This window comes from Paramormyrops kingsleyae, chromosome 19 (assembly GCF_048594095.1).
Source record: "Paramormyrops kingsleyae isolate MSU_618 chromosome 19, PKINGS_0.4, whole genome shotgun sequence".
NCBI lineage: Eukaryota > Metazoa > Chordata > Actinopteri > Osteoglossiformes > Mormyridae > Paramormyrops > Paramormyrops kingsleyae.
This window is the reverse complement of record NC_132815.1, coordinates 542,769-567,730: the sequence shown is the minus strand read 5'-3', so window position 1 is coordinate 567,730 and position 24,962 is coordinate 542,769. Positions and strand designations below refer to the sequence as shown.

Here is a 24,962-nt window from a genome sequence, read left to right as displayed (position 1 = left end):
CAGTGCCGACCATAAGCTGCCTCTCAGGGTGTCGGTGCCGACTGTAAGCTGTCTCTCAGGGTGTCAGTGCCGACCATAAGCTGCCTCTCAGGGTGTCGGTGCCGACTGTAAGCTGCCTGTTAGGGTGTCGGTGCCGACCGTAAGCTGCCTCTCAGGGTGTCAGTGCCGACCGTAAGCTGCCTCTCAGGGTGTCGGTGCCGACTGTAAGCTGTCTCTCAGGGTGTCAGTGCCGACCATAAGCTGTCTCTCAGGGTGTCGGTGCCGACTGTAAGCTGTCTCTAAGGGTGTCGGTGCCGACCATAAGCTGCCTCTCAGGGTGTCGGTGCCGACGGTAAGCTGTCTCTCAGGGTGTCAGTGCCGACCATAAGCTGTCTCTCAGGGTGTCAGTGCCGACCATAAGCTGTCTCTCAGGGTGTCAGTGCCGACCATAAGCTGCCTCTAAGGGTGTCAGTGCCGACCATAAGCTGCCTCTCAGGGTGTCAGTGCCGACCATAAGCTGTCTCTCAGGGTGTCAGTGCCGACCATAAGCTGCCTCTCAGGGTGTCAGTGCCGACCATAAGCTGCCTCTCAGGGTGTCAGTGCCGACCATAAGCTGTCTCTCAGGGTGTCAGTGCCGACCATAAGCTGTCTCTCAGGGTGTCAGTGCCGACCATAAGCTGTCTCTCAGGGTGTCAGTGCCGACCATAAGCTGTCTCTCAGGGTGTCAGTGCCGACCATAAGCTGTCTCTCAGGGTGTCAGTGCCGACCATAAGCTGCCTCTCAGGGTGTCTGTGCTGACCATAAGCTGCCTGTTAGGGTGTCGGTGCTGACCATAAGCTGTTTGTTAGGGTGTCTGTGCCGACCGTAAGCTGTCTCTCAGGGTGTCAGTGTCGACCATAAGCTGCCTCTAAGGGTGTCGGTGCCGACTGTAAGCTGCCTCTCAGGGTGTCGGTGCCGACCATAAGCTGTCTCTCAGGGTGTCAGTGTCGACCATAAGCTGCCTCTAAGGGTGTCGGTGCCGACTGTAAGCTGCCTCTCAGGGTGTCGGTGCCGACCATAAGCTGCCTCTCAGGGTGTCTGTGCTGACCATAAGCTGCCTGTTAGGGTGTCGGTGCTGACCATAAGCTGCCTCTCAGGGTGTCGGTGCTGACCATAAGCTGTTTGTTAGGGTGTCGGTGCCGACCATAAGCTGCCTGTTAGGGTGTCGGTGCTGACCATAAGCTGTTTGTTAGGGTGTCGGTGCTGACCATAAGCTGTCTGTTAGGGTGTCGGTGCTGACCATAAGCTGTCTCTCAGGGTGTCGGTGCTGACCATAAGCTGTCTCTCAGGGTGTCGGTGCTGACCATAAGCTGTCTGTTAGGGTGTCGGTGCTGACCATAAGCTGCCTGTTAGGGTGTCGGTGCTGACCATAAGCTGCCTGTTAGGGTGTCGGTGCTGACCATAAGCTGCCTGTTAGGGTGTCGGTGCTGACCATAAGCTGTCTGTTAGGGTGTCGGTGCTGACCATAAGCTGTTTGTTAGGGTGTCGGTGCCGACCATAAGCTGCCTGTTAGGGTGTCGGTGCTGACCATAAGCTGCCTGTTAGGGTGTCGGTGCTGACCATAAGCTGTTTGTTAGGGTGTCGGTGCTGATCATAACTACCACTCAGGGTGTCAATCCCAACCATGAGCCGCCACTTAGGGTATCGATGCCGACTGTAAGCCACCATTCAGGGAGTTGTCGGCCACTATAAGCCACTGCTCACGGTGTCGGTGCTGACTGTAAGGCACTGGGGTGGCCTCTCAATCGGCCAATAACAGTGAGTCTCTAGGACTGGAGTTGAGAACTACTGTTTTATTATTGGCTGATTGAGAGACCTGTGCCGTTTAATAGAAGACACATGCAAGTAGTTTGTATCAAATTTTGAATGCAGTTCCATAAAAGAGCTCAGCGGTACAGGGAAAAAAAAAAAAAAAACGTTACAACTTTCCCCAGTCTCCCCTATGTTTAAACTGCAGCTTCTTCATATGAAATACTGTACAGTGTTTCTGCTCTTTGTTTCTGTTCTTCCTGCTGAGTTGAACAGTCCCTCCAACTGTTCTACCAAGAACTGGTCTGTGTTCATTACTCACTTAACATTTCAGCTGCATTTCTTTTACCAGAAAATAAAGACATTTTCAGTTATAGCCAGTGTTCAGTGGGAGGAGAGGTATCTGAAGGACCCTCCTGTGTTTGGTGCACTAAGGGAAGTCAGTGTTTGAAGAGAATGAAGCAGGACACGAGCTGCATGTTCACAGTGAATGAGCCTTTTTTCTGGCCACATGTGCCATGGGCAGCTCGCCCCCTTCCCTGTGCAGAGCTGGCGCTGTCTTTCTCACCTCCGCCTGCCCTCCCACCTCCCCAGGTGACCGCGGCTCCCTTAGAGCGCTACTGCGTGGACCGTGGTGCGGAGTACGAGTGGCGGGCGCTGAGGGGAGGCGGCAGCCTGGCTGCCAGGCACTGCTTCCTGTACGGCGCCCCGGACCTTTCTGCCGCCTGGGCCGGCCGCCTGCTTGCCTTCTTCCCCGAGAGCTCCGGGGGGGTCATGGCGCTGCAGCCCCCGCATGGCTGGTCCTACATCAGGATACCCGGTAAGATGGGCACATGCCCCCTGCTGGCTGCAGACAGAATTAAAGTTTCCTTCAAAAAAATATATAAAATTGTGTGTGTGTATGTGTGTATATAACACACACACATGCCAGAGTGATTATGTCTGTTGCCTGAGTGATCTGCGATTGGCTGCTTTGTCAAACCTCTCAGCTGGGGTGCTCTTCTTTAATTGTGAGCTCTTCTTTAATTGTGAGCTGTCCTAAAATATTTTGAAACACATTTGCTGCAGTTAAAGCTGAATCATTTAACTGCCACTTACATTACTGTAGGAGTAATGTGGCTGTCATGTTACCATTGTGTCCCTAATGTCACCCTTGTGTCACTCTCCTGTCACCCTCGTGTCCCTCGTGTCACTCTTCTGTCACCCTCGTGTCCCTCATGTCACCCTTGTGTCACTCTCCTGTCACCCTTGTGTCACTTTTGCTGATGGATTCTCCAGGGCTTTGAACATTTTTTTTGTGCAGTATCTCAGTAAATTGCAAATATGTCAAATACTGTTAGCTGATTTTGTCTTCACTGCAAACCACAGTTTGGGTTTTCAGTTTTTACAGATGTGCAATGATCACTGTATTTAATAAATCTTATCTTTTCTAGGAACATAGTTCTTTGATGGATGTGCAACATTATCTCTTTTTCAAATATATAAAGAGGTGTATTGAGGCATGCAAACACATAAAAATGCATTTTCACATATAGATATGGATCATTGCACTGCTGATGATAAATGGCTTTTTCCTACTTCGTTTTGTGGGATGCGGCAAACTCCTAGTTCTTAGGCCCAAGAGATTCTTTCCAAAGTCAAATTTTTTACACTTTGGCCAATATTTCAGCATATGTTTAAAGATGTTCATCCTCCATGATCCTAAAAATTTCACCAGCAGAGGGGGCTGCTGTGTCTTAAATCAGGGACCTCTGCAGCTAACCATTTTATAATGTTTAACAATTTTTGTTTTTTACACTTACATGAAAATGTAGACTTTGTGTTTTATTTAATTATCAAACTGTAAACATGATCTGTATTATCAAATGAAAAAATTGAACAGCCAGTTGTACAGCAATTTTAATTCAGATTTAATTTAAAGACTTCTCCAAAGTTGACATGTACAATATTTAATGTTATTTGGAATATATGGGAGTTTTCTTTTTCTCTGACTTGCAACAGGCTGCTTTGTGTGCAGTGACTTTAGTTTCTCAATGGTTATGATCATTCTGGGCTTTCCTGTGTGAAAAGTAGATCGTCTGGACAAAATCAGCCTTTGCCAAAGCATAATTATGTGTCTGGCAGCCAGACTAATTTCCAAGCAATGTTTTTTTGTGGGATCTTAGTCGGGTGGCCCCAGGTCAAGCCAGTCTCTCTGCAGCACATAATTAAATTAGCAGAGACTGTAGCTTGATCATAATATTTAGGAGGGAGTTTATTGGTGTGTTTCTGCTGCCGTATTCATGGTAACAGCCATGTTCAGTAATGGCACGAGATTGAGTGTCACACAGCTCTTGCTTTAGTGAAACATCCAGGAATGATGCATTCTGTATTTTTAGCTCGATAAGTATAGAAACTCGACTTGAAGCTACATACATGACCTGAAGTCTAGGTCTAGAACCTACCGCTGAACCATAACTGTTAGCTTATACTCAAAGGTTAAAAAGTTTACATTATTACATTATTACATTATTACTGGCTGCAGAATTGGCCTCTCTGCCGAAAAGCGGGGTGGGATTTGAGTGTTTGTGAGTATAATGGCAGATCTAGCATGCACCACTGATCTGGTAGGTGAAGAATTCTTAAAACTCTACTCTAGAATTTATTTCTGCTGATATTATTGCTAATATTTGCCAAATCAAAATGAAGCCAGACCTGGAAGAGTCCGCTGTACTGCATCATGCCATTCTTTTGCTGACGTCAGTACCAGTAAATGGCTGGGTTTGTAATTCCATGCTGCCAGATATTATAATGGATAGACATACGAGGCTCGGCGCGCTGGCCAGTCGGTGAGAGCGGAGCCTCCATGGCTCTATTCCTGATCAGCACCTGTCTGGGGGTGTGGCTGGGCAGTGGCCTGCTCGGCCTGGGGGTGTGGCTGGGCAGTGGCCTGCTCGGCCTAGGGGTGTGGCTGGGCAGTGGCCTGCTCGGTGTGGGGGTGTGGCTGGGCAGTGGCCTGCTCGGCGTGGGGGTGTGGCTGGGCAGTGGCCTGCTCGGCGTGGGGGTGTGGCTGGGCAGTGGCCTTCTTGGCGTGGGAGTGTGGCTGGGCAGTGGCCTGCTCGGCCTGGGGTGGGGGTGTGCTGCTGTCCTTGTGTACCCGTATTTATCGTATGTTCCTCGCTCTTGCTTGCCATCATGCCCCTAGGACTTTGTGTCCTGTCTTTGTATTTGTATATATGACATGACGTGCCATCACATCACATGATCACATCACGTGATCACATCACCATCTTGCTGACTCCTTTCTGGCTTTGAGCTTCTCGTCAACAGTTCCAGTCATGGCTGTCAGTAGCTGTTTGTGTTGTTGGTGCTGATGTTACATGTTTTTGTTTGTATGTCTCTGCCTGTTAGAATTCTAGAAGGCAGACAAACAAAAATGCTTACAGAGGCTGTTTGTTTAGCAGTGCTTTGAATTGTTAACGATGGCAGTTTAAACGAGTCACTTTTCCTGTTTCAAAGGATGAAAAAATGACTGAAATATGTCATATATAACAATGTTAATACTTCGTGACACTAACTTGTTTTGGATTTTTCTTTTGATCAGTCTGGTAGATGCAGGTCATAGTCAACCCACTAAAATCTATTTTGCTGATTTCAGAGTTCTGGCTAAAAGCACTAATGTACCCATCCCGTTACAGACAAGGAGGCGCTGATCACTGACAGTGGGAAGCTGCACACGCTGGACCTGCTGCTGACGCGGCTGAAGTCGCACGGGCACCGTGTGCTGATCTACTCGCAGATGACCCGCATGATCGACCTGCTGGAGGTGACCCACATGCTCAGCTCATATATTCCCGTCATTGTGGGGATGCTGTGTTCATTTCTATGGGCATGACCCTAACCCTAATTATGATGACCTTAACACCTACCCAGCTCTAACCTTAACCATAAGTAACCAGAGAAAATATAAGACTTTTGGCAGTTTTAGTTTTTTGATTGCAGTCACAAGCTGAAAAGTAACAAGTTTTAGGCATTGTGCGGACATACAAACACACACACAACAAACACACACAAGCTGAAAAGTAACACGTTTTAGGCATTGTGCGGACATACAAACACACACACAACAAACACACACAAGCTGGCACTGACTCCGTTTGAGTCCAGAAGCCTTCCTGTGATTCGCAAATCATCCCTCCAAGGTGAATAACAAATATAAATTTGATGTGACCTCCTTTCAAGAATGACATACTGCGACATCAGAATTAGAGGGATAAGGCCCTGAATGAGCAAGAAGTACAGGCAATCAGCGATACGAGCACCGTGTTTATCTCAGGTGATCCAGCAACAATGTGAGTGATGGCAATGCAAGTTTATTTATTTAGCACAATTCAGACACAAGGCAATTCAAAGTGCTTTGGAAAGGCAGAACACATTTAAATAAAAGACATTAATCATAATGTCTAAAAATAAAAATAATAAGATAAAAGAAATAAGTTATATTGTAGCGACAGTGTATGACTAAACTGATTTAATTTATTGAAAAGCTGCAGCAAACTGAAATGTTTTAAGCCCTGGTTTAAATGAGCTTCTTAGTCTCCCCATATATGTCTACTGAATGCCTGAATTTCTGTTAAGATCAATAAAGTGTCTAGTGGTCTGTCGGTATGCCTGCCTGCTGGTCTGGCTGTCTGTCGGTCTGCCTGCCTGCTGGTCTGCCTGCCCGCTGGTCTGTCGGTCTGCCTGCCTGCTGGTCTGTCGGTCTGATGGCCTGCCTGCCCGCTGGTCTGTCGGTCTGCCTGCCTGCTGGTCTGTCGGTCTGATGGTCTGCCTGCCCGCTGGTCTGTCGGTCTGCCTGTCTGATAGTCTGCCTGCCTGCTGGTCTGCCTGTCTGATGGTCTGCCTGCCTGCTGGTCTGTCGGTCTGATGGTCTGCCTGCCTGCTGGTCTGTCGGTCTGATGGTCTGCCTGCCTGCTGGTCTGTCGGTCTGCCTGTCTGATGTTCTGCCTGCCTGCTGGTCTGTCGGTCTACCTGTCTGATGGTCTGCCTGCCTGCTGGTCTGTCGGTCTGCCTGTCTGATGGTCTGCCTGCCTGCTGGTCTGTCGGTCTGATGGTCTGCCTGCCTGCTGGTCTGTCGGTCTGATGGTCTGCCTGCCTGCTGGTCTGTCGGTCTGCCTGTCTGATGTTCTGCCTGCCTGCTGGTCTGTCGGTCTACCTGTCTGATGGTCTGCCTGCCTGCTGGTCTGTCGGTCTGCCTGTCTGATGGTCTGCCTGCCTGCTGGTCTGCCTGCCTGCTGGTCTGTCGGTCTGATGTTCTGCCTGCCTGCTGGTCTGTCGGTCTGCCTGTCTGATGGTCTGCCTACCCGCTGGTCTGCCTGTCTGATGGTCTGCCTACCTGCTGGTATGTCGGTCTGCCTGCCTGCTGGTCTGCCTGCCTGCTGGTCTGTCGGTCTGCCTGTCTGATGGTCTGCCTACCCGCTGGTCTGTCGGTCTGATGGTCTGCCTGCCTGCTGGTCTGTCGGTCTGATGGTCTGCCTGCCTGCTGGTCTGCCTGTCCTTCGGCCTAATTTAGTTTCCCAAAGATGATGTACCAACCTGTGAGGAGGAGCTTCTAAGAGACGGGATGGCAGAGTAGGGCCATACTGCTGAGCAGTGTTATATATGGGCTGGGGGGGGGGGGGGGGGCTGTCCAGTGTGTCCCCTGGGGAAAGCAGACATGGACACGGCTGTAACGGCTTTGCTGCGCCGTTCCCGGTCAAGTCATAGTCGCCCATCTCAGATTTATCCCAGTGCTCTTGGCAGACATTAAAGCCAATTGTTATGATTCTTTTGTTTTCGTTTTGTTTTGTAAATTAGAATATATGTAATAGAGTTTCTGTTTTTCCTGTAATCGCAGCCTGGGAATGATGAGCAGACGTGTTGGGTCTGCGCCGGATCGCTGATGCGTGCTGAACATGCTTCTTTCTGTGTTGGTTCATGTGTCGCAGCGTGTGTGACGGGCGACGGGCCTGAACGCCGCCAGGTTTTCCAAGGGAGCTGCATAAAAATGCTTCACTCTTATCAGATTCATCAGTGTGTTATGTTGTTATAGTACAATGATTCTGTCCCATATGGTTACATTCAATACAATACATTCCAAAAGGAGAAGCATTTGCTAAACCCCTTTGATTCGACAGCGCCTCCCAGTTGACTAAGGGCCAGCCTGCCATGGTATGAGAGGGGGCCGCCATCACTAAGGTTGCCGAGCATGTCCTGGGGGGTGCCAGGTTGGCAGCAAGACTTTGGCACGATCATTAATGATCATCATGCTTTGGGAGTAAAGGACTTTTTATTTTGCCAGATGTGTTTTTAGGAATAGCTTCAAGATCACCAGTCATGATGATGGAAAGTTTGCAGTGTATTTTATAAGTGATATGTGTGGAATGAAGCGAGGCACACAAGCTGTGTCTCTTGGCTGAAAGTGATTTCTGGGTGATAGGTTTCTTGGATTCAAGCCAATGAGACTAACAGTTGTGGGGTTCCAGACTTCTGCTGTGTGTGTGGGCCGCGCTCTGGCTTTCAACTTACATTTATTTATGCTGCAGATGCAGTAAGCAGGATCAGCCAGTGCCTGGTGCAGTCCAGAGCTAGGGGCCTCACTGAAGGCAGCTGAAGGGCCTGGCGGTGCTACGATTACTCTTACAGACCCAGGGTGTGGAGCCCACAACCTTCTGGACTTGGGCACTGATCCCTATCCTGCTGAGCCACTCCCCGCCCTCGTTGTTGACTTTTATAGTTAATTACTGCTTTCCTGGAATCCAGATACAAAGAAAACGCAATAAAAGAGCAAATTAAACTAAGAAAGTCTCCTCTTTGTATGCTGGCTGGGTGGCTGCACTACTTCATGGCCCTGGTCATTGTCTCCAGCTGATCATGGGGGGGGAGGAGGAGGAGGGAGGCCCCCAGCCTCCGGGAGGCATTGGGGTCTCGCTCCATCTGCCAGCGGCTGACTGATGGTCCAGCTTATAGGCTGCCAGGGCCCTGGGCTGCTCCCTCCGCGCCTCCCTCTGCACCTCCCTCCACGCCTCCCTCTGCACCTCCCTCCACGCCTGCAGGCTTAGTCTGTCTCTGTCTCTCTGTCCCAGGAGTACATGGTGCACCGGAAGCACACCTACATGCGCCTGGACGGCTCCTCCAAGATCTCCGAGCGTCGCGACATGGTGGCCGACTTTCAGAGCCGGTGAGTAGCGGCCCAATGGACTCTGGCTGCAGAGGGTGCTGCAGCTTAATATGAAGTCAGCACAGGAAGAGCCTCACAGACTTGAGTGTCGGCCGCTGTTTAGCACAGCTGGCCTTTATTTTCAGTGGTTCTGCAGTGAATCCACTGCCATGAAGTGTATTGCACACTTCAGATCTCCATTTCAAGTTATTGTGGCTAAATGTTTTGTGTGTAATTTTGAATACGAGTTATGAATTGAAGAGTCTGACTGCAGGTAGTTTTCTTTGGAAGCGGGTGAGATGTCTCCCAGGATTCTGTGCGAGTTTCTCCAGTGTCTCTTCTCACCTGCGGCTCTCGCTCTCTGTGTCGTACACAGGACAGATATCTTTGTCTTCCTGCTGAGCACACGCGCTGGAGGCCTCGGCATTAACCTCACTGCAGCTGACACTGTAAGTCTGCAGGACCTCAGGATGAGGCTGCCCTAAGCGATGCCTGTCTGCTGGCAGAACACACAGGTGCTTGTGAAGATCAGGAGTGACCAGCGTGGCCTTTAAGCCGAGGCTATGAGAGATTCTGTCTAGCCATTTGGACGACAAAAACAAGAATAGCTAATCATTTTATTCATATAATATTTTAAGCTGAGATAATGCCTTTAGTAATGTTTTAGTTAGTGTTTTTCTTACTGTGTTTCTTTGTAGCTCAAGTGAAAGATGACAAATTTATGATTAGCAGTGCTGTAAGGCAGAGTCAGTCAACCCATTGGCCGACACTAGCAGCTGCCAAGGGCACCATCTTGTGAGAGGGTGCCAACTTAGCAGGACAATTACACTTTGCCCCTCAAAGGGGCACCAGCGGTGAAGCTGGCCTAGGGTGCCGCATGGGTTTGGACCGGTACCAGTGTAAGGGAACAGATTTCAGTACAGCAGTCCTGGGTGTGCCTCTGCTCGTGGCCGTGGGTGACGGAGCCTGACTGCCCCGCTGCAGGTGATCTTCTACGACAGTGACTGGAACCCCACGGTGGACCAGCAGGCCATGGACCGCGCCCACCGGCTCGGGCAGACCAAGCAGGTGACTGTGTACCGCCTCATCTGCCAGGGCACCATCGAGGAGCGCATCCTGCAGCGGGCCAAGGAGAAGAGCGAGGTGAGGGCTGTGGGCGCCGGGGTGGGGGGGCAGGGGCTGTGTAGCCCAACCCAGCGATGTGCAGGTGGGCGGAACGCTTAGCCTGCAGTAATAACCATTATGGATGCTTAAACCCGAATGCTCAAGCATGGAGTGAATGTTCTGGATCTCGGAGGTTCTCCTGGTGTCATTTGGAAGGAACCGTCTATGGAATCAGAAGAGCAGAAGGATTAGGCGATAACCTCAGAGTTCAGCACCTGAATGAGACCATACCTCTCTTTTGGCCACAGATCCAGAGAATGGTTATATCCGGGGGGAACTTTAAGCCTGACACCCTGAAGCCCAAGGAGGTAGTGAGCCTCCTCCTGGACGACGAGGAGCTGGAGAAAAAGCGTGAGTTTCTTCATGACACACCTACCTATACTTGCAGCGTTGAGCTCTGGAAAGTGCACTTTAGAACAGTTCCCATTCTTCATGGTTCTGTGTGGTTTCATGCCAGCATTATTAGGGTGTTATGTACAGGCTGGAGAAGGTAAGTGCTTATAAACACCTTGTTAGTATCGGTCTTAAAAGGTCTTTGATTTGCTATTAATGACTATTTTGACTGTAAACCAAAGCTGCACCTCCATGGCTGTGAATTAAAGTGTTTCTCTGTGATTGGCTGTAAACCAAAGTTGGGTCTCTGCAACTGACTGCTGTTATGGTGTTTTGGTTTCCTTCCAGTGCGGCTGAGGCAGGAAGAGAAGAGGCAGCAGGAGGAGAGCACCAAGGTGAAGGACCGCAAGAGGAAGCGGGAAAAGTATGCGGAGAAGGTAACCTGCACTGAGAACAACACAAGTTTGTGACCCCCGCTGAGGAGTATTGAGTAGCTAAAGCAGAACCTGGCTGGGAAACTTTCAAGACTTTGTGAGGCTGAAGAGCTGCTCCTGTGTTGTGCGCTGCAGAGGAAAAGGGAGGATGAGATGGACGTGAAGAAGAGGAAGGAGGGTGTGAACATTGTCATCCCCTTTGCACCATCGGCAGACAATTCCAACCTCTCGGCGGATGGAGATGACTCCTTCATCAGCGTGGACATGGACTCGGCCATGCCCAGCCCATTCAGCGAGGTGACGAGGGCAAGAAGACAAGGAGGACTCATTGGGGGGATAGAGGGAGACAGTGAGAGAGTGATAGTGGGAGAGTGAGGGAGTGACAGTGAGACAATAGGAGCGTGACAGTGGGAGACAGAGAGAGAGTGAGAGTGGCACAGACAGTGAGGGAGTGACTGAGAAAGTGAGAGTGACAGTGAGAAAGTGAGAGAGCAGCAGTGTGTGACAGTGAGAGAGCGACAGTGAGAAATTGAGGGAGTGACAGTGGGAGAGCGAGGGAGTGAAAGTGAGAGAGTGGCAGTGTGACAGAGAGTGAGGGAGTGACAGTGGAAGATAGGGAGTGACAGAGTGAGGGAGTGATAGTGCGAAAGCGAGGGAGTGACAGTAAGAGAGAAAGTGGATATAGGAGGGATGAAGTTGACATAGGAGGGAGCTGTGAAGTTGAATATGCTCAGAGGAGTAAAACTAATATAAAACACAATTAAACAAGGCAAAAAAGACATAACTATGTCACAGCTAAATAAATGATGTATTTATACGAGACAGCACTGGCCCCGCATGGAGAAAGTCACAGAGTTTTCCCAGTGAAGATGCAGATCTCTGTACAGTGATTTTGCCCCAGCTGCTCTGCTCACCGCCCCTTCCTCTGGTCCTGACATGGCTGCCCTTCCTTCCTCACCCTTTACCCCCCAGATCTCCCTGAGCAGCGAGCTGCAGCCCGGCTCCATCCCTCCTGACGAAAGCAGCAGTGACATGCTTGTCATTGTGGATGACCCGGTGTCGTCCGCCCCGCAGTCTCGAGCCACCAACTCGCCAGTGTCTGTTGCCGGCTCCGTGTCGGACAACATGAATGGTGAGCTGTGTTCATGCGGGTCTGATAGGAAGTAAAACCATCCAAAACAAAATCATTCAAAGTAAAATGTTAACCACTACTTATCAATAAAAACTGTTATTACGGACGCGTATTACTGCCATGACCTAATAAAAAATATATTCTCATAATTGAAAATGATTAAAATATTACATTATAACGTGAAAATATCACGCTAAAACGAGAAATCGTATCACGTGATAACGTGAACATATCACGTTATAACGAGAACCTATCCTGATAGGATTAAAAGTTAAATTGATCAGGGGCGGTGGTATGCCGAAAAAGGCATCCCCTTTGATTTTGCATTTCTGCAGCTCTCATCATCAAGTACATGAGAAATATATCCCCTCACCGACTTCATTGCATTTGCACTGACCCCAGCATGAAGCGCATTTTCTTAATACAATTATTTGGAGACAAGTATCATCTGAGCTACATGGTGCAACACTATTTACACTATTTTAGCCATATATATATAATATGAGGTACCCTGAGCAAGGTACCACCTCCAAGCACTGCTCCCCGGGTGCTGAATTAGCTGCCCCCTGCTATATCACATATGGGTTAAATGCAGAGGACACATTTCGTTATTGTGTGCTGTGGTGTGTCAACAATGACAATTACTAAATTCTAAATATATCTTGTATGTGTGTATATATATATATACACACACACACACACACACACACACTATTTTAGCCATAGATTAGAACGAGACAGATGTTTTAAAAAGATTGACTTTTTTTTCCGTGAAAAGAAGTGTTACCGTGCATCTGATACAATGTAACAAGCGCTTTATTGCCAAGTTCATGTCTGCTGTTTTGAACTTTTCGATCGATATTAACGGGCGTTTGACAGCCTGTTAAGTAACAAACCGTTTTCAGATCCGCGACTTATTTTATTAGTTTTATGCTCTATATCTGTACTTTAACAAAATACAATGTTGTGTGATGTGTTATATACGTTTTATGAGTTTACATACACAGAAACCATCATTTACACGAGTTACAAAAGAGAGCTTTCCTTTCGCTGTTTTTAGTGGTGCGCGCTCCAGAGACAGGCATGCATTCTACGGCAGGGAAGCCTTTTTCGGCACAACACTGCCCCTGATCAATTTCACTTCTGATCCTATCGGGATAGGTTTTCTCGTTATAACGTAATATTTTCATGTTATGACGTGATACGGTTTCACGTTAAAACATGATGTTTTCATGTTATCACGTGATACGATTTCTCGTTTTAATGTGATTTTTTCACGTTATAACGTGATAGTGAGAATATTTTTCTTCTTATGTCGTGGCAGTAATACGCTCCCGTAAGTGATATATCGGTTGGTATCATTAATCCAGTTGGGCTGCAATCCTTTATTGAGCATACCTACTGTATATTTTCTGTACTGCCCAACTATTGGCCTGTGACCTGCATAGGAGAATGTCTGTCTGGCTATCTGTGTCTGTCTGTCTGTCCATCTGTCTGTGTCTGTCTGTTTTTGTCTGCCTATCTGTCTGTCTATGTTCGCCTGCCCATCTGCCTGTCTGTGGGTCTACCTGTGTCTGTCTGTCTGCTTGTCTTTTTATGTCTGTCATCCTGTCCCTGTCTGCCTCCCTGCCTGTCTTGTCTGCCTGTCTGACTGCCAGATTACCTGTGTCTGCCTGCCTGTCTGTCTCTGAGTCTGCTTGCCTAGCTGCTTGTCTGTATCTGTCTGCCTGCCTGTCTATCTGTCTGTTTGTGTGCCTACCTGCCTGTCTGTCTGGCTGTCAGTGTCTGTCTATCTGTTTCTGCCTGTTTGTCTGTATGCCTCTCAGTCTCTGTCTCCCTGCCTATATCCCTGTCTTTCTCTATGCCTGTGTACTTGCCTGTCTGGCTGTCTGCCTGCCTGTCTATCTCTCATTCTTTCTTTCTGCCTGCCTGTCTGTCTGTCTGTCCATCTTCTGGCACTAACCCTATTCTGAATTTGTCTTCCTTCCCAGGTGTTGCTGCTCAGGACACCTCCAGTCCAGGCCGTGGGAGGGGGGGCCGGAGTCGGGGCCGACCCAAGGGTTCGGGAGGAGGAGGGAAGTCAGGGGGGAAAGGGCGTGGCCGCAAATCCACGGCAGGCAGCGCGGCAGCAATGGCAGGGGCCATGGCGGGGGCGGCGGCAGCATCAGCGGCCGCTTACGCAGCTTATGGCTACAGCGTAGCAAAAGGTACGAGAATCGTGACCCTGACCCTATAATCTGTGTGATAGAGATTGTGTGCCAACACCCTGTCACTCCCATCTGCCCTCAGGGATGCAGGCGTCCGGATCCCTGCCGCCCTCGCTGGCCCGTCCCACAGCTGCCACCTTCATACCCAGCGGGACGTCCGCCGCTCTGGCCACCACCCAAAACAAGAGCACGGCTTTCGGCAAACGCTGAACTGTCACGGCGTTTTCAGCCCTATTGTCCCTTATCTTCCTCTATGGACTCAGGGCAGGTAGGGTGGGGGTTGCTGGCAGAATAAACCCCCACTCACCAGCTCGCATTGAGAGATCTTATGTAAAAAACAAATCATTTGCTGTCAGTCCGTAAATGCCTTCGTATCGTGGAGGGCCTGTTACCCTTTCAGATGCAGAGACGACTTTCAGCATACTGTCCCTTGTAAGTAAATTAAGGAGATTGTAATCTGTGATTTTTTAAAGATTTTAGGTTATTGTAATATGAGCTAAAACAGAACAGTCTAGATGGTTTTAAATGCCAGTTTTGCAGTTTACGTAGCTTTGAGTGAAATTCAGCACATACCCATCTGGTTCCTTTGTGTCGCATTTCCCGGGGATCCGCCCAGTGAGCCGAGATGTCCCTGTCACACTGCTTGCTTTTGTCTGCAGATTGGCAGCAAGTCAGAGATACGTTTGTCTGATAGCACTTCCTGTTACTAAATATCCATGAGAATCAGGGGGGTGTGCTTTATTATTATTATTGTTGTTGTTTGTTATTATTATTATTATTATTATTATTAAGCTTTGTAATTAAAATCAAATGTAGAAATGTACATTTTTTTTCCACTGTATTTGCACTTTAATACGGTGAGGTCTACTTGTGCCAAACCCTGCCCTGTCCTCATCCCAGACATTATGCTGCAGGGACCAGCAACATGAATGAAAGGAGGACCTGCGACACTGAGAGGGATACAGGGGGGTGCTGAAGGGGACACTGACAGGGATGCAGGGGGACGCTGAGGGGGACACTGACAGGGATGCAGGGGGACGCTGAGGGGGACACTGACAGGGATGCCAGCAGTACACAGTAACACCTGAGCAGTGCTCATTTGGCATAGTACAGAAACCCATTTAGTACAACAGTTTAAGGGCTAAATAATTTTTTTTGGTTCCCTGTTGGGGGTGTCTCAGCCTCCTTTTAGAGGAAGAACAAAAAATGCATTGTGATCATTGTTGTTATATAGTGATCATTTAAAAATGTTGACTTTTTTTTCTTGCTGAGCCACTTAAACTGTTTACAGATCGGACCCTGATTAGTAAATTGCATCACTGTTGATCTGTTTCGTATTTTATGTTTTATATTTTTGCTGTAAAAATGTTTTCTGTAAAAAGTTAAGATCTCAACTAATACAATTAAACGTATCCATTTGCAGAGTATTTACTCTACATTGTACAAAGAAGCGAGTGAAATTGTCACAAGTTAAGCACTGATTTCCTTTGTCCCACACTTCAGGAGACATGCTAATTGAATTACACTGTGTGTAAGAGATAATGTACAGGGGAACTGCAGTTAGAATGGATCATTATTAAGCTACTTCAGAGGTTCATCCACATTCAAATTGTTGTGTACTATTAATCAGACTGAAGATTGTTAAATATCTGCTTCGGGAATGAAAACGGAGGGTGTCTGAATAATTAGGGCGGGCGGTGGGCAGGTGCATAGGGTCAGGTTAGCATATTGCTTTCCGTTTTCTGATATATGCTTGAATGTCAAGGCGGAAGGACCATATATGGCCCTTCCGCTACGCCAGCCCACTCACCTCTGAGGGCACTGCCTTCTCAGCTGATCAGACCAGCGATCCTTCACAAACAGCGCCTCATTAGATATGACTACTATCAAAAATTATGGGTATTACTGTTTGTATTATGATATACGTATTAATTTATATTATTCATATAGATTCTGAATTGTGAAATCTTTGTAGGATTTCTCCAACTTTCATAATGGAAAAATGTATAAAATACAAGAAAAAGCTTTATGGATTTTTTTTCCCTGTTTTATTCTGTCTACTAAATGAATAAATGGCTCATGTAGTCAGTTGTCTGTGGTGAGGAGAAACACTACATTAATTGGGGTTGCCATACTTCCATATATACATAGATCAAGTGCAAATCATGCCGCGTTATGGTTAATGTCAGCTGGCTGCCATGTGGGGTCATGGTCGGCACTGACCTGCTTGGTGAAACCAATCTGTAGGCATCATAATTAAAGAGTAAACACTTGGCACCAATGCTGTTCTTAAAGGCATATATTTTGATTAATTGCAACACCGAATGAATCACAGCTGGCAAGCAAAAGAAACCCTGGTCACTGGTGAACCAAAGTGCAGACCAGCATTTGTAAGATACAGGCAGAGAACAGAAGCAGATGTACAGTGATCATGTGGAAAGACTTTATTGACATTTTCTTCCATTAGATATGAGCACACAGGTGCCACAATAGACACTCAGCATCAGACTCCACAAAACTGCTAAACAGCACTGACATTGAAGCTACAGCACCATATGACGATGACTATTAATGAATAGCAGCAGTACATCTGAATCTTTGTTCTCTACAGACTGGACATGTGGCTAATCACAGCCAGACTGCAGAGGCTGGAGGCTACTTGAAACCGAAGAGGTAGTGCACCAGGTGTAAGGTGCAGGCCTCGATGGAGAAGAGGTGCCGGTCTTCTACCTCGGGGCACTGCTGCCGCATGAACTGAGCCAGACGTTGGAGATACTCGATGTTGTGTCCGGCCTTGCCCTTGCAGACTGCAATCTGGGCGGCGATCTCCCCGTGGCCTGCACGTCCCAGGTAGTTGGCTGCATCTGCAGTGGCGATGTAGACCAGCGCCTGGTGGCAGGGCTGACTGTCACCCCGAGGCACAAACTCCACCATCTTGGTGACATATCCACCAAGCACAGCCTCTCTAACATTCAGGTACTTCATGGATTCCTCGATCTGGGAGCCGGTCACTTCATAAGCCACTCCCCACGTGCAGGCCTACAGGGCAAAGCCAAGCAGAGGTCAGTCAGGAAAGAGGAATCATGCCATATCAGGTAATCTTAAACATTCACCTTTAGTGTAAATACACTGACAATTTGTGAACTCTACAAAAGCATGATCTGTGATGAGACAGAAGGAAATAAATTATATAAAGGCTGCCGTCGTGCCATTACGACAATGCCGGAAGGAAAAGAAAAAACACTTACGTCATCATCTTCAACCAAAGTCACCACCCGACCGGGCTAGAAAGAGGAACGTCAGAAAAAAAAAATAAGTATAGCTGTGTTTCTCATATTCATTTAAAGCTCATTTTAGTCATATGATGTATTTAAACGTCGATACTGTTAATAATTACATAGTGTAAGATCAATGATTCGCATTTTGTAAAGCAGCTTACCATTTCATCGTTTCCACGGTGAAAATTGTCCCCGTGCCAAAACCGTCTCTTGTAGCCTTGGATATACCCGACTTTGCTCCTTTTGTATTTAAAATCGGGTTTCCAAACCAAGGAACCGTACCCGAATATCCACAGGCTCTTCTCCGACAGTATGTCTTTTAACTTCATTGTGGTTAGGTTTTACAGATGTGTTGATGGAGTAGAGTACAGACTAGGTGGCAAATTCAAGGTGCTGAATATTTCCTTCGATCGAGCAGTAGTGGTATTGGATGGCTCGCAGAAATACCGCGGACGGTATTTGAGCCAAACTGCTGAGCAGTTTTAGCGGTGCAGCTTTGCCTTGTACGATGCATGCCGATGCAGTAGTGTTACCGCATTTTCCAATTACAGAATCATTTTGATCTCTAATTCGAGCAAAAAATAATTAAGAGTAATAACTGTTACTATCCAACCGCTTACACTAATTACCAGTAGCTAGATAAATCTTAAACGACTATAATCTCCCCTACTGCTGTCTACTCGGTCTTAACTTAAGACAACGTACCCTAAACGTTACACGCCTTCAATATGAAGGAATTGCACCGGCTACCGTCTCTTTCTGCGGTTCGTTTGAGATGTTCTGTTATATATATACATGGGTTCCGCATAGCGTGTGACGCCTATTTAAAGAATAACCAATCATATTACAGAAATTGAAATGAGGAAGTAATTTTAACCAATCAAATCCCTCTACAAACTTAGAACAACGCGTCCCAAGGATTTTAAGCATTTCAATTGGGCAAACGAAGCATGACCATATAACGGCATTACTGGTAAAATCAAGTGTCAGTCAAAAGAGATCGTTCTGGATTGGATTGCAACACTGTCATTTATAATTCTTTTTTTTTGGAATCGGCTGATGCAACAAGACGCAGTGTTTCAGTCAGTGGAAAGCAGGCAATGACCTCAAGTATTGCGTCAGTTGATTTTACTGCAGTGTCAAAAAGAAGCATTTCTAGAAATAACGAAGACGACATTTATCCATCTGAAGATTTATCCATTACTTTAAAGAACAATACTAGTAATTTAATATAGTATTTGATCGAATACGTTATAATATTACATGTATAATGGAATTTAATAAAACACCGAAGTGTACTAGATTGATGGATGAGCGAATATTAATATTTAATGGTACAAATGGAAATATAAGTTTCTAAATACTTGTATACAAATTGAAAGCAACTTGTAACGTGTGGTAAAATGGTTTTAAACCGAAACATGGGTTTTTTCGCATGGAAATTCTTAAAAACATATCTATATTCTGTGTATGCTAAAACGACAAACATAGGTATGATGCAGGGATGGTTTAATAAAACATCGTAATTATAGTGTAGTGACATATAAAACTTAATAGCTAAATGAAGTTCGATTTTATCAAGTCCCACTGGTCCTAATTTTTTGTATACACAGCTAAAACGTAATTAATTTGTAAATGATTACAAACGACGTAGGTTGTATATGTTCAATTCTTATTTTCCCCGCTGTATTAGTCAAAGAATTATTATTTTAACACCTACTGTTCTATTTTGGACTCTTGGAAAAAATTACTGGATGTAAACAGGTAGTTAAGTTGTTGCAGGTGAGTGGGAGGTAGGTAGTGTCACTGTTGGGGTACTTGAGCAAGGCCCTTAAATGCAAAAACTGACCAGGGTATTTGTCAAATGGCTGGCTGCTCACTCTCACCTCCAGGGTATATGTCAAATGGCTGACTGCTCACTCTCACCTCAGACTTTGCTCTCATCTCTCTGTCCCTCTCATGGAGAGCAAGAAGGGATATATTAGGGTCGCGAACTTCGGTCAGCTGGCTGGAGTGAGATTTTCAGTTCAGAATCAGAACAAACTTTATTAATCCCAAAGAGAAATTGCTTCGAGACAAGTCTGCACAGGCATTTACACATATATAACAGTTCCATTACCTGATATATCTGAAATATGATGCGTTATCTATCTTATATTAGGAAGCAGTGATTCTTCATGCCAGGAGCATCTGTAATGCTGTGCACTTTCAGTACAACAAAGTGCTGTGTGATTTCCTCATTGTTTCTAATACACTGCTTTTATTCTACATTACTGTATGTGATTTCTTCATTGTTTATAACACTGCTCACAATATATATTACTGCATGTGATTTCCTGTGTTACTGTAACTTGCTTGTTAATGCCTATTTTCCAATATCCTCTCCACTTGCGCCCGATGCACTTTTGAAAGCATCCTAACCAGCTGCATCTCAGTGTGGTACAGTAACTGCACATCAGCTGACCAGAAGGCCCTGCAGCGGCTCGTGAGGTCGACCCAGAACAGTATCGGTACCCAGCTCCCTGCAATAAAAGACATCTACCACAAACAGTATCGGTACCCAGCTCCCTGCAATAAAAGACATCTACCACAAACAGTATCGGTACCCAGCTCCCTGCAATAAAAGACATCTACCACAAACTGTATCGGTACCCAGCTCCCTGCAATAAAAGACATCTACCACAAACTGTATCGGTACCCAGCTCCCTGCAATAAAAGACATCTACCACAAACTGTATCGGTACCCAGCTCCCTGCAATAAAAGACATCTACCACAAACTGTATCGGTACCCAGCTCCCTGCAATAAAAGACATCTACCACAAACTGTATCGGTACCCAGCTCCCTGCAATAAAAGACATCTACCACAAACTGTATCGGTACCCAGCTCCCTGCAATAAAAGACATCTACCACAAACTGTATCGGTACCCAGCTCCCTGCAATAAAAGACATCTACCACAAACAGTATCGGTACCCAGCTCCCTGCAATAAAAGACATCTACCACAAACAGTGCCTTTGCAGAGGTCTCAGCGTCAGTAGAGACCCCTCCCACCCCCAAACATGGTCTCTTCTCCCTCCTGCCCTCTGGGAGGCGCTACAGGAGACTTCCAGGCTCAGTAACAGCTTTTTCCCTCAAGCTTTTTAGCCACCTGAACTGTCTACTCACTGAACACTGAACTCTTCTCACTCCCCCTCCAAGTAAACCCTCATAACCCCCCACACACACTCATTCAATAATATGTACTGTATTCACATTGGCTGCTTTCAGCTTCATATTAGAACCGTGCAGCACCAATATCCTCTCAAAAAATACATAGCAGAAATATTCATTGTGCAGCGTTTAAAAAAATGCATGTGCTGTACTTTTATTCGTATTAACAACTTCCAGCTTCACAATAGTCTACACGCGGGCATGCGTGCCGCGGCTTCATCTGCCCCTTTCCAAATTTTGCTCGGGTCAAACACACAAAGGTTCCGCGTTTGCTGCATTCATTCAGTACATTTGCGTACTGAACCGAAAGACCCGTACTGAAATTTTTCGGTACGAATACATGTACCGTTAAACTCTTAGTTGATATGTATATCTGTATCGGTAGGCATAACCTGTATGTGTAATTTATTTATGCATTTATAATTTATGTATAATGTACTTAACATATTTCTAATTTCTGTATGTTATATATGTATATTTACATACATTCTCATCCCTGTCCCCCTATGTCTCCCATGTTTTTCATGTTCTGGTGAAGCCGCTACTCTTTTCATGTAAACACATGCCTACACATTGTGTTAATGACAATAAAAATGTATTGAATTGAACTGAATTGTCATTGCTATCTAATTGTCACAAAAGGTTTCAAGGTGATTCAAGCTATGCTGTTTTGAGAGACTATTCTAATGTATGATACTGTGTGTTACTGCATGTGATTTCCTCATTGTTTCTAACACACTTCTCACAGTTGGTGTTACTGTGTCTTGCTTGTCATTGCCATCTAATGGCCCTAGAAAGTTGCAAAGTTATGTAAACTATGCTAATTTGAGAGATTATTCTAAGGTAGTATGGTAGTATAAATATGCTGGATTAATGATCCATTAATGGACTGGCACCCATCTCCAGCAAAAGGCTGGTCATGACCTACGTCCCATTTTGCATTCTTTGGTAAGCGAACCAATGCCGCTTGGAGGTCCCTCCACCATGTGGGCAGTCTCACCCCAGCCGTTTCTCACGTGTGGTCCCCTGATGTTGGAAGGAGCCACCGAACCACATCTGGTCATCACATCCCCTCTCCGCTTTAAAGAAATGCCTGAATTTCTTGGAATTCTTCTGGCAACCTGATTGTTTCTTGAATGCTCTTCTGCTGCGGTTACTGGCCCTTGGTCCTGCTCCAGACCTGTTTACACCACTACGCGAGCTTTCATTGGAAGCTCAGCTTAACCATACTTACTGTAAGTCTCGTTGATCCCTGGACAGTATTTGTGTTTGTAATGTTCTATTTGCCTTACATGTCACTTTGTACAAAACTAAACATGTCTGCTAAATATGTAAATGTAAATAATAAAATAATAATAATAAATTTTTACATGGGAGGGGGCACCCTAGACAGGACACCCCAGTCCATCTCAGGGCATGCACTCACAATCACATACTATTTCAAGTGTTATTGGGCTTTTTGAGTCTTGGTGACCAGTGATGGAAATTATGTGTCATTAAGTGTGGGATGTTTCCATGCTAAACATAAACACAAATAACAATGTTGTGTTATTAATTATATGCACACATTTCAGGAAGAAAATGTGACCCTTTTTGCTGTTTATGAGAGAATTTCCTGAATGAAGGGCTTTTGGAATTACAGCATTGAGAAGCAGTGCATGAGGAAAAACAGTCAGGCCAGTGTGTTCTGCGTTTTAATCAGAACGGATGCAGAAAGTTATGTCATGCAGTGACAAACAGGATACTGTGATTGTAACACAATGAAAATGCTTGGCTGTGTGCTGGGAACCCAAAGGCTGGGTCGGTCAGGAACGCTCGCCGTCTGTTGGTGGGCGCCGGGGCTGCCTCAGTCAGGAACGCTCGCCGTCTGTTGGTGGGCGCTGGGGCAGGCCGCAGCCCAGCTTCCTCACAAAATGTGTGGCTGAGTGTGCGAGGCCTCTTTCATACACAGAAACTCGGGGATCTTAGAATAAACAGGATGTGTGAACTGAGCTTCTGGATTTATTGCCTCTAAAATTAGTTTTGCTGCCCCTCTTGGCACATTTTCTCTGTTTGCCAAATATCTTGAAAATCAACTAGACAGTAAGATTCAAATGAACTTCTTAATAGTTCATTTTGGTTTGTCAAATAGTAGAATTTATTGCATTATACAGTTTTTATGATCGTTTTTTTTTTTTTTTTTTTTTGCTGCCTCCTGAACTTTTTTTTTTAGTTCTGTATTTGTTATTGTTCTTCATAGGGGGAGACAATGTTCTTGCATTTAAAGAGCCAAATGCTGAAATTGCTTCAAATTCCAAAAGCATTGTGTCATGCCCTTGTAAGCTCACCAGCTGAACAGCGGAGATCGGATGCACCTGCGGATGACTGCTTATAAGAGTTTGCCCACTGTGAGGTATTGTTGATTCCATGCAACAGTGATTCTGAGTGATTATCTCGTCTTCCGTGTAGCCCTGACCCAGCCTCCCTGTGGTGCTTCTATTCCTGTATCAACTCCCCGGATCCCTGCCATGTGTAATTCTCCCTCATGTGCCTTTTTCGTCGGACTGACCCGCCTGGCTTCCTCGACCCTACGCTCGCTACCCCGACCACGATCTGGCTCGCCGTTTCTGTTTGCCCTTTGCTTAATAAACCTTTTGTGGTCACAACGCTTTGTGCCTTTTCGAGTGTTCTGTGATGTGACAGAATACCTCGCCTCACAAATGGATCCAGCAGACGTTCAACACCAGCTGCAAGACACCCTGGTGCAAATCGATCAGCTTACCAACCTGGTCCGTCAGCTTCAGAGACTCCCTGTGCGCTGTCCACATAATCTCCCACTGAAGCGGAGCCAATGCAGCTGGGCCGCGCCCCACTCTACCCTGTGGAGCGACAATGCCGCATGCAGTTGCACCTGTGAGGGAGAGGCTGGCCACCTGATCGGCACCTGTCCAGTTCGCCCGAGCTCTTCCCTGTCCCCTTAGGCTCAGGTAGGTGTGCTGGGTCTTCTCACTATCTCAGCTAAGCAGATGGCTGTCCCAGTGTCCTTTTCCTGGTCAGGCAGTAAGTTTGATTGGCGGGCCCTGGTGGATTCTTGTGCTGTGGGGAACTTCATTGACCGGCAACTTGTGATACTCCACGCCATCTCCTTGGAGACCCCATTATTGGAGTTGATGGTGCCCGCCTTGCTGCAGGTCAGGTACTCCACCATACCAGCTCACTCCGAATGCAGGTGGGAGCCACCCACAGGGAGGAGATCCAGTTTTGTTTTTGTCCACCATAAGATGGGCTTATCCTAGGCCATGGTTACAACGTCATAATCCACACATAGATTGGAGGAAGGGAGAAATCCTTACCTGGGCCCTGTTGTGTTTCGCCCACTGTATCACGTTACCCTGTCTAGTGTCATCCGTAGATAGCCCCCTTCCAGAAGGACACGCCCAGATTCCACCAGAGTACAGTGACTTTGCAGATGCCTTCAGTAAATCTCAGGCCTTTGGGCTACCGCCACACTGCAGTTTGGATGGTGCCATCAAATTAGATGAAGGTGCAACTTAGCTAAGAGGACGCCTCTACGCACTGTCCCAACCCAAGGAGGAGGCCATGAGGATGTATATAAAGGAGGCCCTCACTCAAGGTATCATCCATTCCTCTACCTCTCCCATCTCCTCAGGCATCTTCTTTGTAAAGAAAAGGGAAGGAGGTCTGAGAACCTGTATCGATTACCAGGGCCTCAATTCCATCACCCGCAAGAATTGGGAGCCCCTGCTTCTAGTTCCCCCAGCTCTGGAGCAACTTTGGGAGGTCACCAAACTAGACCTGTGGAGAACTTACAATCTATTGCGCATTTGAGAGGGCGACGAATAGAAAACATCCAGTGGTGGTGATGAAGGACAGTATGAGTATCTTGTCATGCCATACGGATTGGCTAACAGTACATCCATTTTCCAGAATTTTTGTGCCAGGTGTTGGCTGACATGCTCCATCGCTTTGATATAATGTACATTGACAATATCCTCATCTATTCCCCTTCTTTCAATGTCCACATGGGACACGTCAGACAGGTGCTACAATGCCTTCAAGACAACCACCTCTATGTGAAAGGTGAGAAGTGTGAATTCCAACTCTTGGTGTACCAGATCCAACCCGGAGGTGTGGGGATGGATAAGGGGAAGGTAAAACCGTGTGGGAGTAGCCCAAACCCTGCACAGTGAAAGACCTCCAGCAGTTCTTAGGCTTTGCCAATTTCTACCACCGGTTCATTCGTGGTTTCAGTACTGTG

At 46.7% G+C, this 24,962-nt stretch overlaps 2 protein-coding genes and 1 long non-coding RNA gene across 4 annotated transcripts in view; 2 read left to right on the top strand and 1 right to left on the bottom strand.

Annotated features, from left to right (window-relative positions):
• The window catches only part of ino80 (INO80 complex ATPase subunit), a 30,010-nt gene extending 14,369 nt beyond the window's left edge, over positions 1-15,641 (top strand). For both annotated transcript variants that reach the window (XM_023812915.2, XM_023812913.2), the window contains exons 28-38: positions 2,362-2,587; positions 5,445-5,572; positions 8,871-8,965; positions 9,321-9,393; positions 9,929-10,087; positions 10,357-10,459; positions 10,790-10,878; positions 11,011-11,172; positions 11,848-12,007; positions 13,999-14,214; positions 14,297-15,641. In XM_023812915.2, the coding sequence (XP_023668683.2) occupies positions 2,362-2,587; positions 5,445-5,572; positions 8,871-8,965; positions 9,321-9,393; positions 9,929-10,087; positions 10,357-10,459; positions 10,790-10,878; positions 11,011-11,172; positions 11,848-12,007; positions 13,999-14,214; positions 14,297-14,424 (1,539 nt within the window). In that variant the 3' untranslated portion in view covers positions 14,425-15,641. The remainder of the gene's footprint in view (positions 1-2,361; positions 2,588-5,444; positions 5,573-8,870; positions 8,966-9,320; positions 9,394-9,928; positions 10,088-10,356; positions 10,460-10,789; positions 10,879-11,010; positions 11,173-11,847; positions 12,008-13,998; positions 14,215-14,296) is intronic.
• Positions 15,642-16,643: 1,002 nt separating this feature from the next.
• Positions 16,644-18,271, bottom strand: LOC111844441 (glutathione-specific gamma-glutamylcyclotransferase 1-like). Its single transcript, XM_023812916.2, has 3 exons — positions 17,654-18,271; positions 17,463-17,498; positions 16,644-17,253 (listed from the first exon to the last, which is right to left on the bottom strand). Exons 1-3 carry the CDS (start codon positions 17,819-17,821, stop codon positions 16,870-16,872), a joined length of 588 nt encoding a protein of 195 aa, XP_023668684.1. The 5' UTR covers positions 17,822-18,271; the 3' UTR covers positions 16,644-16,869.
• On the top strand, positions 17,471-21,312 carry LOC140580845 (uncharacterized). The gene is made up of 2 exons (XR_011984032.1): positions 17,471-17,530; positions 19,905-21,312. It is a non-coding gene; the product is annotated as an uncharacterized lncRNA (long non-coding RNA).
• The last annotated feature ends 3,650 nt before the right edge of the window (positions 21,313-24,962 follow it).

What these genes read in the sequence shown, in the direction of transcription:
- LOC111844441 (XM_023812916.2), bottom strand. Translation starts at nt 17,821, where the DNA reads ATGAAGTTAAAAGACATACTGTCGGAGAAGAGCCTGTGGATATTCGGG. An exon ending in ACCGTGGAAACGATGAAATG is followed by an intron (nt 17,499 to 17,653) that starts GTAAGCTGCTTT and finishes TCCTCTTTCTAG; the next exon opens with CCCGGTCGGGTGGTGACTTT. An exon ending in CTTTGGTTGAAGATGATGAC is followed by an intron (nt 17,254 to 17,462) that starts GTAAGTGTTTTT and finishes TTTGCCCTGTAG; the next exon opens with GCCTGCACGTGGGGAGTGGC.